Below are 15,235 nucleotides of genomic sequence, written 5' to 3'. Positions count from 1 at the left end.
ACATGCACTGATTTCTTCAATGCTTCCTCATTCTGTTAAGGATTTAGCTGTGTCAACATTGTAGACTCCTCAAAGGTAACGTCTCTTCTAGTAACAACTTTATTTGACTTAGGGCACCAGAGTCTATATCCCTTGACATCGTCACTGAAGCCCAAGAAGATAGGCTCTAGGATCCAACCTGGATTCTATAACATGAAAATAAGCTGGACATCTAAAAATACGTAGCTGATCATAATCAGTAGCCGGCGCTCCTAATCATACCTCCATGGGAGGCTTTCCATCAAGTGTTGTAGTAGGTAGTCGGTTAACAAGATGACAAGCATAGTTCAATGCCTGGCCCCAAAATGCCTTGCTCAATCCAAAATGTGACAGCGTACACCGGACTTTCTCCACCAAAGTGCGGTTCATGCGTTCTGCAACTCCATTTTGCTGTGGCGTTCCACTAACTGTGAAATGTCTCACTATCTCTTCATTTTGGCAAACCTCAAAGAAGGGATCTGATGTGTATTCGCCGCCATTGTCAGATCTGAGCTTCTTAATCTTTCTGTCTGTCTGGGTCTCAATCATTTTCTTCTATATAAGAAAGATGTCTAATACCTCATCTTTATGCTTCATTGTGTAAACCCAAACTCTCCTTGAGAAATCATCAATGAATGACACAAAGTAATATTTACCTCCCAAAGAAGCATTCTTGGAAGGACCCCATACATCGGTGTGAACTTAGTCTAGAATCCTTTTGGTGCGATGAATAGCAGTACCAAACTTGATTCTTGTTTGCTTGCCCAATACACAATGCTCGCAGAACTCAAGTTTCCCTGTTTTGGGGCCTTTTAACAGGCCTTGCTTTACCAACCCTTGTAAAGCCTTTTCTCCAGTATGCCTTAAGCGCATGTGCCAACGTCTGGAAGTGTCTGATGCATCATCCTCTGAGCTGGTGGAGACATCCATTCTCCCTGTGATTGTAGAGCCGTCTAGGAAATATAAATTTCCCTTTCGAATACCCTTCATTGCAACAAATGCTCCTCGAACAACTTTGAGGACTCTACCTTCCACAGTTACTCTGTAACCTTTAGAATCCAAAACTCCCACTCAGATGAGATTCTTCGTCAAATTTGGTACGTACCGAACATCTTCGAGAATTCTAATTGTTCTATCATGCATCTTCAGTCGAATTGTTCCAATCCCCTTTGTTCTACAAGCTTGGTCGTTGCCCATCAACACAACTCCTCCGTCGAACTCGCGTAAGCTTGAGAACCACTACTTGTTAGGACACATGTGGTAGGAACATCCGGAATCTAGAATCCATTCATCAGACTGGCCATATGATGAAACTGTGAAGGCTGATCCTTCACCATTATCTCCATCTCGTGCAACGTTCACATTTTCTTCTTTCTTGTCTTTATTGGAACAATCTTTGCCCAATGCCCCTTCTGGTGACAAGCAGCACACTTGTCTTTTGCAAGACGTCTTCTATCTGATGATTTCCCTCTGGATTTTGAGCGAGACTTTCCTCGCCCTGTATATCTTTTGTTATTTGCCCTGCCTCTGACTGTCAATGCCTCGGATATTGAGTCCCTGTTTGCAGATTTATCTTTCCTTCTGAACTCATTATTTACCAAGGCGTTTGCAACATCAACATACTTAATCTTTTCTTTACCATACAGTAAAATGGTGGTGAGATGATCATATGTGTCAGGCAAGGAATTCAACAGTAACAGTGCTTTATCTTCATCATCAATGTGATCATCCAAGTTTTTCAAATCAATAAGAATTTTGTTGAAATTGTTTAGGTGTTCGTTCATCGAAATACCTTGCTTATAGTCGAAACGAAACAACCTCTTCTTCAAGTAGAGCCGGTTCTCAATGCTCTTTGTCATGAACTTGTCTTCCAGCGCTTTCCAAAGGTCTTTCGCAATATCATATTCTGTGAAGGCATACTTTTCCTCTTTTACAAGGCAAAGTCGGATGGAACTGCAGGCCAGGAGATTCACTTTCTCCCATTCTATCCCGTCCAGGTCATCTTGTTTGTCTCCCAGAGTGAAGTGCAGGTTTATCTGGACAAGCATATCTTTAACTTCGCATCTCCACATGCCAAAGTTGCTGCTTCCATCAAACTTTTCTACCTCGAACTTAGCATAGGACACCGGGATCCAATGCCTAGAGTTGCTTGTAGTTGCTGGGTTACTTATGGACTCAGTTGATCTCATCTCCGTAGATTCTGCCTCTGAGACTATTTAATAATCTCCACCACAAACAATAACGGACGCTTGAAATGCCCGAAACAAATTTGGGTCCGAATCTTAAAAAACGGAATCCGCAGTTGTGTCCGGAATGGTTGATTTAGTTAGGAAAGCACTTTCTCCACCTTTCCAGGGACCTTAATAAAATTTCTCCAAATCCACGGGCCAAATTGTAATTTCCCAAAACTCTGGGGACCTTACTACAATTAATAGAAGTTATAGGGGCTAAATTGAAATTTCAGCAAGATTAGGGACTGAAATGCAATTTACCAAACTTTCAGGGGCCTCCTTGTAATATCAGAAATTTCGGCTGACTGGTCTGATGACGTGGCAGATGTGCTAACGTAGCCATTGGGCTGGCGCTGACGTGTTAGTGCTGGGTGGGACGCTGATGTGTCAAGTGCGCTGATGTGTCAATAACGTGGCAGTTGAGCTAGCAGTGACATGACAACGACGTGGCAGCTTCTAAAAATAAATTGGAAATTTGTTTGGAGAGAGTTTTGAACCCTTAACCTCAATGCTTCATACCAAAGGCTCTAACCACTCTACCGTATGAACTTGTGCTATTTTAGTGCACAAGTGAATACTTAAAGCCTTTAGGACAGGTTGCCTCCTTCAACCTTTGCTTCTTCCGGCAAGTCTCCGGCAGAACTTTGGCAAGTGCATAAGGGCTCGTGAAGTGTCCTCGTGGGTTGGTCTTTCTGGGTCTGAACTCCTCTCATCAAGGCGATCGTCGTGGTATGCTGAAAACTCGATTTCGAGAATTTCGAAATTTTTAATTTATAGAAAAACACTCTGTTTTTTGCACAACAATGTTCTGATACCAATTTGTTGTGCCTATGAGGCAGAAACAATCACACACAAACACACAAGCAAGAACACATAAAGAATTACTTGGTTCAGCAAGTCGTCTACGTCCACAGGCAGCGAATTTCACTAAATGCAGAACAAAGAATTACACACTCTATAATTCTCTCTCTCTGCTCTGTATTCTCTCTTCAACTCACCACACTGAATTCCTCCAATTTACTACCTATTTATAGATGCAAAATCAGCAGCCTTTGTTGACAAAGCAAACAAAGCAGTCATTGTTGACAACAAATCTGAGCCAAACTTCAACAGTTTAAATCTATAAATAGGTTATACATGGATTGCATCTTTTGAACCGTGAGGTCGAGAATGCAGTAGGGAAGAGGGGGCTAAGGTGGAGGAGAATTGGGTGTTGCGATTGGTGACCAAGGAAAGTAGGTTGAGATAAGGGTGGGCTGGGGGTGGCATTAATCACAACAGGGAAGGGAGTTGGAAGTTGGTAGACGAATCCAATCTGTAGCTGGTAGGAATAAGATTGGCAGCAGTAGGGCTAGGGAGAGAGAGGGCGGCTAATGACTAGGTGTGGCAATGGTAATAGCGGGGGATAAGCGGTGGCAGGGTGGGTGAAGGAAGGTGGCCAACGATTGGAGCAGTAGCGAGGAGCTAGAGACCGATTGGGGCAGTAGCGAGGAGCTAGAGACCGGTAGGGAAAGAAAGAGAATGAGAGAGGAGAGAGGTTGGCAGGTAAAAAGAAAAACCAAATTTTACAAAACTTGTCAACTTTTCACCCCTAATGTAATTAAAATTAATTTCTAAAGAATTAAATCGACAACCATTATATCCGATATTCACAATCCATGCTACACCGCATATTCCACATTGACCAAGATTTTAAATATTAATTATTCCATATCAAAATTTTACTTTTACGATATTAATATTTACTATTATATATGACCATATGATTAATATTTAAAACATGATACTGACCGTCTGACTCTGCGCGTGCAAGGCCCATCCACAAGCCTGGCTAGCACAAGCCACCCTTTATTGAATACAACTTGTCAAATGCTAAAAACAAAAATATAATAGGAAGATATGATGTGACAACAAATAATACTCAAATATTTCCATTTTATGCAACCCATTTAGGCATATTCATCAAGTGGACCTCTTCCACTTTATTGTTAAAGATTAACTTTGAAGAATCAACACAATCATTGGAATTTTGATAGTTACCATATTCAACACACAAATGAATAAATAAATAAGCTTTAATAAACATGTCATGTCCATAACTTAACTTATCACACAACCAACTGATTGAAGCCCCTAGTATTTGATTTGGTGGAACATGGAATATATCTCCCAATGCCAATAGGTACATAAACATGCTTTTACTTTGCTTCTTTGGTAGGTAGGCCAACCAAACTTATAATAATAATAATAATACTCATTTGCTGTACAAAACATTCTCTGGCAAAGCCAACATATGAAGAAAAAGTCCTCAGATCAAGTGATGGAAAACACACCAAACCAATTCCATTGGACCCCCTCTTTTTTCCTTTTTCTATTTTTCCATGTTTGCATTTCACAATAACTCTCATAAAATACCTTAAATAAACAAGAAGAAAGTCAATACTTTTCATGGCTCGGAACAGTCCGAATTCCGGCCCAAATAAAGTCAACTATGAAACAAGACAGGCAATAGCTGGAAAATAGAAATTTATGCAATATATGCTAATAGGAATCCTTGAGATGGTGGATGATCTGAAATAGCAAAAACATGAAATGGAAGGGGAATGGATTAAGCATTCCACGATTCCACTTTCCCAGTAAACCAAACCTATATTTGCAACCCTCTTGTGTACACTGCAGTCGAGTCTATATCAATCACCCTGCAATGGCAGGGTAGCTTCTATACATGAATCAAATTATTGGAATATATAAAGATATAAAGTAATGTACTCTCTCACCTGCACTCTCTCTCTCATTCTCAATTTCTGTCTAAACAAACCACGCACCAACACCTTCAAGCTTGATGCCTCAAAACAAAATCCTTTGGTGCCATATATCTCTGTGTTTAGGACTACTATGCCTAAAATCAGGAGGATATTGATAAAATGCAACCAACCTCGAAAAAGTTCATGTAGTATTCAACAGTTCAGATGATTGTTGCAAACACTCCTCGGGGTTGGCATAGAAATAATCCTCCTCTTTAGGTCTGTCAGGAATCACTACCCTTCTAGTAGGGTTTCCCATGCGATCTGCATGAGCTTCCTTAACAGCAGATGAGAATTCATCCCAACTCAGTGATCCACCATTATATCGGTCTATCAGATCAACTAGAAGTCCTCTTTCCAATAGAATTGTCTTCTTGAACCCAAGGTATCTGAAAAGCATCGCAACACAAAGCTAACTCTCAATTCAGATCAAATTCTCTTATGTAAATGAACAGAAACAGAATACTAGAAGAAACCAACAGAAACAGAACCCAAAAAATGGAGGAAATGTTTGGTTTGAGTTTGGGAGATGAGTTTTAGAGATAAAAAGTACGAAAAGTTGTTTGGTTTGGTTTTTTTCAAAAGATATTTTGAAAAATTATTTTGAGAGAGTTTTGGAAAAAGTGATTGATTTGATGTGTATAAGAGAGAGATTTGTTTGGAAAACTTGTAAACCAAATAAGTTTTGAAAAAAATTTTTGGAAAAATTTGTTTGGTTTGATTACTTTTGAAAACTTATTTGTAGAGAATTTTTCCCAAAATTTTTTGGGAAACACAAACCAAACAAGGCCGGAATTTACGCTCTTTAACCAACACAACAAACCTTCCCAAGTTTATCAGACAATCTACCTACCAAATGAACTAAACTTAGCCTAAATTGAAGTTCACCAGTAAGAGTTTGACAATGACATGACTTAGAAATTCTACTTGGCTTGAGAGTGATATAAATTGACCTACAACCCAAAAAAAGCTCAATAGCAAAACGTTTCAGAGTGATATAAAGAGATACTACTTGGTTTGAGGTTGGCGTTACATACTTTATCAACTTTTGAAAAAGTCTATGGGAATAAGGAGACTAGAAGTCTAATGTTCAATTCCAAAATGCCTTTTTACTACTTGGTTTGAGGTTGGCGTTACATACTTTATTAACTTCTGAAAAAGTCTACGGGAATAAGGAGACAAAAAATAAGTTTTAATTCCAAATTCCTTTTTACCAAAAAAAGCTAAGTAGGCTATTTCATTTTACTAAACTTAGCTAGTAGGATAATCAACAGACTTTATATCATTTGATATGGGTAATTAAGAAAATAATTGACAAGCAACAGTACCTGCGGTGGCCTTCAACAACTTTGGCCATGTTTCCGTCATATGTAGGAACAAAAATATCACTTTCCAGAGCAACAAGATAATCCAATGCTGCCATCTGGGACGAGTGATTCTGGAAAAACCTAAGGTCTGATGGCCCCAACAGTGTCTCCTTCCTCACCTGTCACAACAGATCCAAAAGCAATTGCTAAAGACACAAAAATGGAAAATCAAGTGACAAAGCTTGAGGAGTCGTCTTCAGCTTCATTTACTGACCAATTTTGGATAAGCTGTTGCAAGACTAGCCATTCTCCTTTCTCCGCCATAGATTTCTCCGGCTGCAATGTAAATCTGCATATTCTGATCAATATCTAGCGCCTTTAGAGTAAGCATAGTTTCCTCAGGTGTCAAAGGGCATAAACCATCTTTCCTCTTCAAGTCAGAGTTTATAATTTTCTCTTTCCACCACGGGTAAGCATATCTGCCAAGATAAACAAGTTAGCGTGATAGAGCAAGAAAACTAATTTTTGAACAACCAAATAGTGCACAAAGAAATATATACTGACCTCATTCTTGTCAACTCCTCTACCTCCTCCCTGTTACAGCCCTGAGTACAGCCAGAAAACGCTAACATGTCCATTTCATACCTGAGATGAAGTACCAGGAAAGGACCCTTTTGCCTTAGAAGCCTGATAACCCTTCTACCCAATTCCTCTATCTGAGAAGTGAATCTGAGAGCACTATAATTAACTCGGCAGCGCAGCTTCTGAATCTCCAGCGGCTGACCATTATTGGCAAGCCGAGCATCAGTTCTATTCAAATGCACAACTTTGTACTTCTGTATCAGAGGAAGAATCTGCATGCAACAAATGAAATAAAACTCACTTAGAAAGGAGTCTCAGTGAAGGAAAATAAATTAACGCCATGAATAATAAAATACCAACCTGATTATGATAGTAAGAAATGTCGGACCAGCTAATGGGTGGCATGTTATAGATCATTCCTAGCTCAACTCTCCTCTTGAGTCTGGGAGGTAGCTCTTTCAATATCCGAACTTCATCTCTCAAGGATGTAATGAAATGATCAACATCAAATATGTCTTGAAACTCACTGTCATATCAAGTAAAAAGCATTTATTGGCTAAAGAGTTTCAGAAATTATGACGCTCTGTGATTTCATGTGTATTAAGGGAATTGTCAATTTACACACCTGGGATCAGCCCAGAAAGAAGTTTTATCCAGCTCGGGAACTATAAGTGTGACGTTTAAATATCTTGCAATTGCAACCATGTCACAAATCTATAAAATGAATGAAGAAATGAAGTTAATCAACCATTACATCTACTAAAAGTAATTAAGTGCTCAGATAAAACAGAAGTGATGACAAATCCTATGCTTGGTCCCCCAAACAAACCACTTACCGCTGCCCTCATTTGATTAAGCCCGCCATTGCATGAAACCATCAAGTAGCCATTGTTCTTATAAACCCCTAACAGGAAAACAACAAATTCAGACCAAATCATATATGATTAGCAGTTGGATTGGAATGTTGTTTGGACGCGCGCACACAAAAAACCAAGAATGTAGAAGCGTTAACTATTATAGAATAACAAACCAGTGAATATTTGCAAATTACAGAAGAGTCTTACGCTGTAATTACAAAACAAAGTAACTAGGTACAAATTCTCGAAACCCAAAAAACTGATGAAATTTCAAATTTTAGAATAACAAAATTCTCATTAACCCTTATGGTGTGTTTGGTTGAGGGATTTGGGGAGAGATTTGGAAAGAGAAAGGAAAAAGGTGTGTGAAACTATGTGAAATATAGGCATGATTTATTCACATTTCATATACCTTTTCTATTTCCCTTTCCAAATCCTTCTCCAAATCCCCCAACCAAACACAACATTAGTGTTCCTCAAAATTTATTAAACATCAATTAACACTACCTCTGTTATGTAATTTCCAGAACACGAAGGCTCTTCTACCGAGCATTCTCACAACTATGAAAGTTACATATAATGATTAATTTGTAATTACAAAGCAAAATAATTAGAATTTTGAGCAAAATGTAGTCTTTATTAATTTCTGAACAAGATAATTATTGTTTTCAAAAAAACAAAAATCCATAAAATGTTTCTCCAATCTGAAGAAATAACAAGAAAATATATATGACAAATATAGAAACTCACTCTTCGGAGGAAGAACTCTTGCCGGAGCTTCACGAGAAAACTTGAGGTCCAAAGAAACCGAATCATGAGAGAAACAAGAAGGCCAACCCTTCAAAACCCTAGGTCCCCACATCTCCCCCAATGCTGTCAACTGCACAAAACAAGTCCACAACAACACCGAAGTCGTTGCTCTGATCATCCACAGCTTCATACGAGGCCGCGAAACCATCGAACTCTTCAACCTCTCCACTCTGCTCTCTCCCAGCGTCTTCAAACCCATCACAACCCACCTCCTCCTCTGCCTCTCCCTCTCCTCACTCCTCTCTCTCTCTACCCTGCACATGTCAATCCTACAAAACCCTAGTCTCCTACAACACCATCGATCGATTCAATTTAGCTAAAAATGTACAAAACCCAGCTCAATTCCAATCAATGCAAAAGCCCTAAACTGACACCAAATGCACTGAAACTGACTGTTCACAACAATCTCCAAGATCCAAAAACTGCTAAACATAGAAATGAAACAAGCGGTGATCTCAAATTCAATTCAAATCTCACCAAAACAACACCAAAATAGGCGACATTACAATCACGAGTCGATTCTTCTTCTCACAAACGTATCGAAAAACAAAACTTCAATTTTATTTTTTTTTCCTTTACTCAAAAAATAACTTCCATGAATAGCACACGAAAACTCAAGTTCTCTCACACATTACCAAAAAGGTTCGATCTTTCACGATCAAGCAAGCCTGGGTTGGGAAAAAAAAGAGCAACTTTTCAACAACTTAGAGCACACAAAATTGGAAATGATCATAAGATCGTACGATTTGTGAAACAATTCGATTCAAAGCAGTCTCGGACTCTATAAAGGTATAATGTATTTTCAGGCGAGAGGTCGCCGGAATCTGAAAACTCCGGTGGCCGGCGAGGACGAGAGAGAGAGAGAGAGAGAGAGATATATATGAACACTGTGTTTGTTGCATATACGCACGAAAAAAGCGAGTAGTCGTACGATACTCGATCTCCCTATTTAACCATGGTTTAGTTAGCGAGTCTTAATCTGCTGTGTGACAGTTCACCTTACCATCACCATGGTTTGATTGATAATTCCCTTGTTTGTCCATAAAGTATTCAACATTCTTATTTCGGGATTCTTATTCACATTTCATTTATGGCTATTTTGGAAAGATAATTAAAAGTCATTTTTTAATTTTTAATCTATTTTAAATCACATTATTTCTCATATTTTTTATAATTTTTTTTAAAAAATTAAAAAATCAACTTTTAACTATTTTCTCAAAATAAACCTATTAATACTATTGTATATTGTTAGAGACTCATGCAATTATACTCACAAAATCATCCATAATGATGTGACAAAAGAGTTGAGTTCACCATTGTGCGGGGAGCAAATATTCAGGCAAGCCCGTACTCCTTTCTTCGAAGCCCCGCTTCTATCGGTCACCTACGAGCAAATAACGGTGAGCTACCCGGCGGTGTGTGGCCGGAAAAATCCTCCGACGATCAAGTCAGCGCACACCTTAGGATAGAGAGAGAGAGAGGAGTGTTTGAGTGTAAGAATTTCCTTACAAAGTGTTCCTATGTCGCGTATGGGGGGCGCAGACATGCTTATATACCCTTCTGCGCCCCAAATCTACTCCCATTGGTCTCTCGACACGTGGCTCTGTTATCCCATCTGTCAGCACAAATCTTGCTATACATCACCTAACCCAACTGCCAGCCCACTCTGCTGGGAGCACGGCAGCCGGGCAACATTATCTCGGCTATCAACGGCCATACTGAACATGCCCAAGTGCAGTTGATGTCGTAGTTTCCTACTACCAGGCTTAATTCCAGCCGTGCTCAACTGTATTCCGGCGAAGCTGAGCTGGAGATTGGTAACGCCGGTCAGCCAAAGACCTTCTCGGCCAAGCTCCAAGCACAGGCCTTCCTACCGGGTTAAGGTGCGTGCATTACAACCTTGCAACGCGTGAACTAGGGAGCCTCATCTAGGTTGTGCCTTCACCTGTCCGGCTTTCGCGGAACCGAGATCAGATAACTCGGTTCCACGTGGGCTTTGCCATTACCGAGCAATATCACGGCCCGATCTTGGAGCCCAATACCTCGGCCCAAATCTGTCCGGCTAACGTCACAACTCAATCTCAGATCATAAAATCTCCCTCTCAATTGCCCCTTAATTCCGTCTGCAAAAGGGTGACTGGGATTACTTATCTCAACCGGGATAACACTTCCTCGGTCCTTAGAATGCGAAATGTCGACCGGGCTAGTTGACATTCCTGTCTGCAAACTTGCCCAGTTATACTCCTCGGTTGACGTCTTCTTCTTCAAAAGTAGCCCGGTTGACTCAACTCTTTAACCTGTCTCTTCAGTTCTGACGTCGTCATAAATGGGGACGCGTGGCGGGCTGCCATTGGTTCTCGAGCAGCCAACCCGCCGTCTTGCCAGAATTTGAATTTGGGCGATCTTGTCTCATCTATAAACATTTCCCCCCTCATCTTCCTTGAGCTCTTACTGATTCACTGCCATTCCAAGCAACCCAGAGCTCTTGCATCTCCTCTGCCATTCCTGAACTCGCGCTCGAAGAAGAAGCAGCCACTGCTCCATATTGGTAAGCCCTCCAACCCTTGTTATTGTTATTTTCCTTGATATTTCATACAATAGGGCAATAAAACGTAGTTCTTAGGACATAGGCCATAGAAATCGTCCCAAACCTCCCACTGCTCGTGGTGTTCTTCATTTTCGCTGATGAACTTCGAAGAACTGGGGCGGACCGGGCTCCAGGTCTTCGTTTGATCCAAAAAACCATCCCGACCAAGCAAATAACCTGTTAGACTTAACCATAGCAAGAACCGGGATAACTAAGGTCTTGGCTGCTCAACCGGGCTAAAATCTGGTCTGCTTGGGCGGCAGAGCTCCTTGGTTAGCCTCTACGACCGAGATAAAGTTAAGCTCGCTTTGCGCGACCGCGCTCCCTCTTTCACTTGCCCTCCTTTTCCTGCAGAGTCCAAGGGGACCACTGACCATTCCTGAGGCTCCCAAAGACCGAGCAGCCACAAATCACCTGACAGTGCCAAAGTGAAAAAAAATAATGGTTAAGAGAGAGATTTATAAAAAAGGAGCAGAGAGCTCGTTAATCTCAAAACCATTTTTTTGAGGGAGATTTACTCAAAACCATTTTTTTGAGTAAATCATTTACAAAAAATCTTTAAAATAATGATATTTTGTTCTTTTCACCAAATAATTTTCTCAATCACGTCTTTATCATCAAAATAAACAATCTTTAAATCTAATGTCATTCACACTCTCAAAAAATAAAATTTTGAGTAATTATATATAATCATGAAAAGTTTATAATTTTAATTATTTAATATTTATAAAAAAAATATTAATTTATAATTACTTTTTAACAAATCCATTAATGTGATATTTCCCTTAAAATTTTCATTAATTTTCCTTTTGACCAAGGCTAGGGCTACCCCAAAAAAAAAAAATTTATCAAAAATTTCTACGAAACCCTCACATCACATGGGTGTGGGAATCCACATCCATGTGGAACCTATATAATAAAAATTAGAAAAATTACAAATTAGCAATACAATGAAAGAATATTTGTATTTTTACGGCGGTGCAAATGTCATGTGTGCATAATGCAAGTTCTCTTTGTATTTGGTGCAACTTCTTTCCATGTGTTAAGAGTTATACCATAAAAAACTCTATCTATAGTATAATTATTTTTTAGATAAATTACTAATAGATCCTAATGGTTAGATTTAATTCCCATCAAATTCTATTGAAAATAAGTTTTGATAAAATTGTCACTAAAAATAATTTTTTTGTGATAATTTTTTACTTACGTTGCTAAAAATTGACAATTAGTGATTTTTTTGTCATGATTTTTATAAATTGTCGCTAAAATTTATAATTAGTGACGTTTTTATATGACAAATATTTCCATAAGACTTATTTGACAATAAGCTCACTTATTAAGACCTACATGTAAGTACCCCTTATTTTTTTTGTGTCCCACTTATTTGTATCAACAATGATAAAAAATTCTAATTTTGAAACTCTAAAAAGAACTCTAATAATTTGGTAAGAGAAAAAAATAAAATAAAAATATAAGCACGTACATCATATCACATGTGGACCTCTCCTTGCCACATCACTAAAGCTCTCTTTAAAGTTTGAAAATTAGAGCTATCAATCTTTATTTTATTTATATTTTGGGTAATGATTCAAAGCTCTAGAGGTGGGGCTCTAAGGGCATCCACAATGGGATAGTCAAAATTGTTTGTTAAAGTTTGTTATATGACAAAAAGTGATAAAAGTGGAGCTCAAAAATGTTTGTTAAGATGTGTTACGAGTTTGTTAATTTTAAAGAGTGAGTAGTGGTGCAATGGATTTGTTAAGCGGTGTGTTAAGGTGTGTGTTAAATATATATATAATTTAGTTTAATCAAAAATTTGAAGCCCAAAATTAAATTTCAAGTTCAAAAAAAAAAATCCCAACATGTTAAAAAAAAAAAATATTCCGTTGACCGGGTCAACCGGCCGGTCAACCCGGAAGACAAAAAAACGTGTCCCTTTGTTAGCTAATACACTAGCCGCAGTTAACATATAGCTTAACAATTGACGCTAACAAAACTCACTAACACACACTAACACCTCTATTGCAGCCCTAAACACACACCACTGCTAGCCAAAACTTGACAACTGACACTAACAAACACGTTAGTGTGTCCATTGTGGATGCTCTAAACATAACTATAGCGACGTGGAAAATAAAAAATAAAAAAACACAAGCATAAACATAATTAGAGTTCCTATTTTAGAGCTTCCAAACATTTTTGTTATATTTTTTCTTTAAAAATTTGAGGTGTATAAACCTGTGTTTGGCAAGTGGGTTTGCAGACTTTTTTGGCTATTTTAGTCACAAAAAATAAAATAGGTTGTTTTAGTCATAACAAACAAAATATCACATCCAACCCATAATCATTACATTCTCCTCTCACAAAAAAACTCAAAAAAATAAAAAAGCCAAAAAGTCCTTCCCAAACCAAGCTTTTAAGCCCAGGTTAAAAAAGCCAAAAAAGTCAAAAATCCCAAACGGAGGCTAACATTTATGTTTTTTCCATGTAAAAAAAACATTTAATTTTCCTTTTTTTTTATTGGTCGGGATTCAATTAAAGAGGAGAAAGTCCAGTTGGTTTGTCACACATGATGTTTGCTCTATGTCAACCCGAGTTAAGCTCAAACCAAAGCTAACAAGAAAGGAGCCAATAAATGCGAGCCAGCCCCAGAAGGTCCCACAACTATCAAGCCATATGTCAGACGTGTCAACAATCGCTCCTTGATCATCTCACACGTGGCGAGACCGCGAGGCCCCACTATCAAACACCGTATCAAGCTGGAATCGTACGCCGCTTGATTCTCTCGCGCTACGCCGACAATATCTCCCGAGAAATTGGCCGGCATTGGCTGTACTGTCTCGTCGATATGTATCACGGGTGAACAACGTGACAACTATCACTTCTTTTCTTTCTTTTCTTGTTTTTTACTGTTAATTTGCCGTTAGTCTCCGTTATAACGGTGACGCCGAGCGTGGTGGAAGAACTGTGGTGTCAGAACGGTCGGAAAAGGAAGAAAAAATTATAGCTCAGCTTAGGATGGAGTTGTTTGTGGTATTCTAAATAAGTGTATTTTTTAAATTTTTAAATTAAAAAGTTGAAGAAAAAAATATAATTATTTGAGTTAATTTTTTGAATTTTTATGAAAAATTGTTTATTAAAAAATTGTATAAATTAGTGTGTAAGGGAAAAATTAAGATTGGAAGTTGTGTAACCGTACTTTTTGACTTTTAGGGATTATTTGGGATGACCTAAATAAGTACATTTTTTATCTTTTTACGAAAAGATGTGCAGAAAAGTAGAGAGATGATGTGATGGAAAAAAGATAAAAAGATAGATTATTTTGTGTATGCCAAACTTGACCTTAATGAATAGTAATAACTTTTTAACTTTTTAAATAATTTTTTAACTTTTTGACTTTTTAAACATATGTCAAACTTGACATAAACGACTATATTTTAGATGAATTACAAATTTTGATAAAATTTATGTTTCTTAATTATCTAATATAAAATTATAAATATTTTTTTCATCATCAATTACAATACATATAAAGTGACTCCCGACCAACCCATAACTTCTCAAGAGTAAGAGTGATATGGATCAAAAAAACAAATAAGTAAATCCCTTAAAATTTATTTAAAATATAAATTATTTTTTATGATCTTGACAATTATAATTTACCCTTTAAAGTTTATAATTTTTTAACAAATGACACATTTTATTAATTAATTATAATGTTAATTAATAATTTTTAATAATATTATAAATTTATTTTAATTAATAATTTAACTAATTTTATTATTATATAAAATAGCAGTTAAGAATTTTGTTATTTCATTTAATTTTATTAAAAAAAATTTTAGTAAAAAGATATTTATAATTTTTCGAAGTATAAGAAATAATTTGTATTTTAAATAAATCTCAACAAATATATTAATAATTTATTGTAAAAAAAAAAAATCCATGCCCATGTGGTAATGTCGTAAAATAATCCTGACCCGTAATCTTAGTATTTATCTATTGAAATGAACGGTTGAGATTGTTTTGTGTCTTTTCC

General features: G+C 37.6%; 2 protein-coding genes across 2 annotated transcripts; both read right to left on the bottom strand.

Annotated features, from left to right (window-relative positions):
* Positions 1-720: 720 nt before the first annotated feature.
* LOC114320589 (putative mitochondrial protein AtMg00300) lies at positions 721-1,215 on the bottom strand. Its single transcript, XM_028267667.2, has 2 exons — positions 1,124-1,215; positions 721-1,060 (listed from the first exon to the last, which is right to left on the bottom strand). The coding sequence occupies exons 1-2, from the start codon at positions 1,213-1,215 to the stop codon at positions 721-723; spliced, it is 432 nt and encodes a 143-aa protein (XP_028123468.2).
* Positions 1,216-4,758: 3,543 nt separating this feature from the next.
* On the bottom strand, positions 4,759-11,301 carry LOC114320560 (rhamnogalacturonan I rhamnosyltransferase 1). Its single transcript, XM_028267634.2, has 8 exons — positions 8,550-11,301; positions 7,779-7,846; positions 7,568-7,656; positions 7,303-7,468; positions 6,925-7,214; positions 6,635-6,839; positions 6,382-6,539; positions 4,759-5,442 (listed from the first exon to the last, which is right to left on the bottom strand). The coding sequence occupies exons 1-8, from the start codon at positions 8,869-8,871 to the stop codon at positions 5,196-5,198; spliced, it is 1,545 nt and encodes a 514-aa protein (XP_028123435.2). The 5' UTR covers positions 8,872-11,301; the 3' UTR covers positions 4,759-5,195.
* Positions 11,302-15,235: the final 3,934 nt, after the last annotated feature.

The sequence above is a fragment of the Camellia sinensis genome, chromosome 15, assembly GCF_055761805.1.
Source record: "Camellia sinensis isolate YWXY chromosome 15, ASM5576180v1, whole genome shotgun sequence".
Taxonomy (NCBI): Eukaryota; Viridiplantae; Streptophyta; class Magnoliopsida; order Ericales; family Theaceae; genus Camellia; species Camellia sinensis.
The sequence above is the reverse complement of the archived record's forward strand: the minus strand, read 5'-3'. Positions and strand labels throughout refer to the sequence as shown.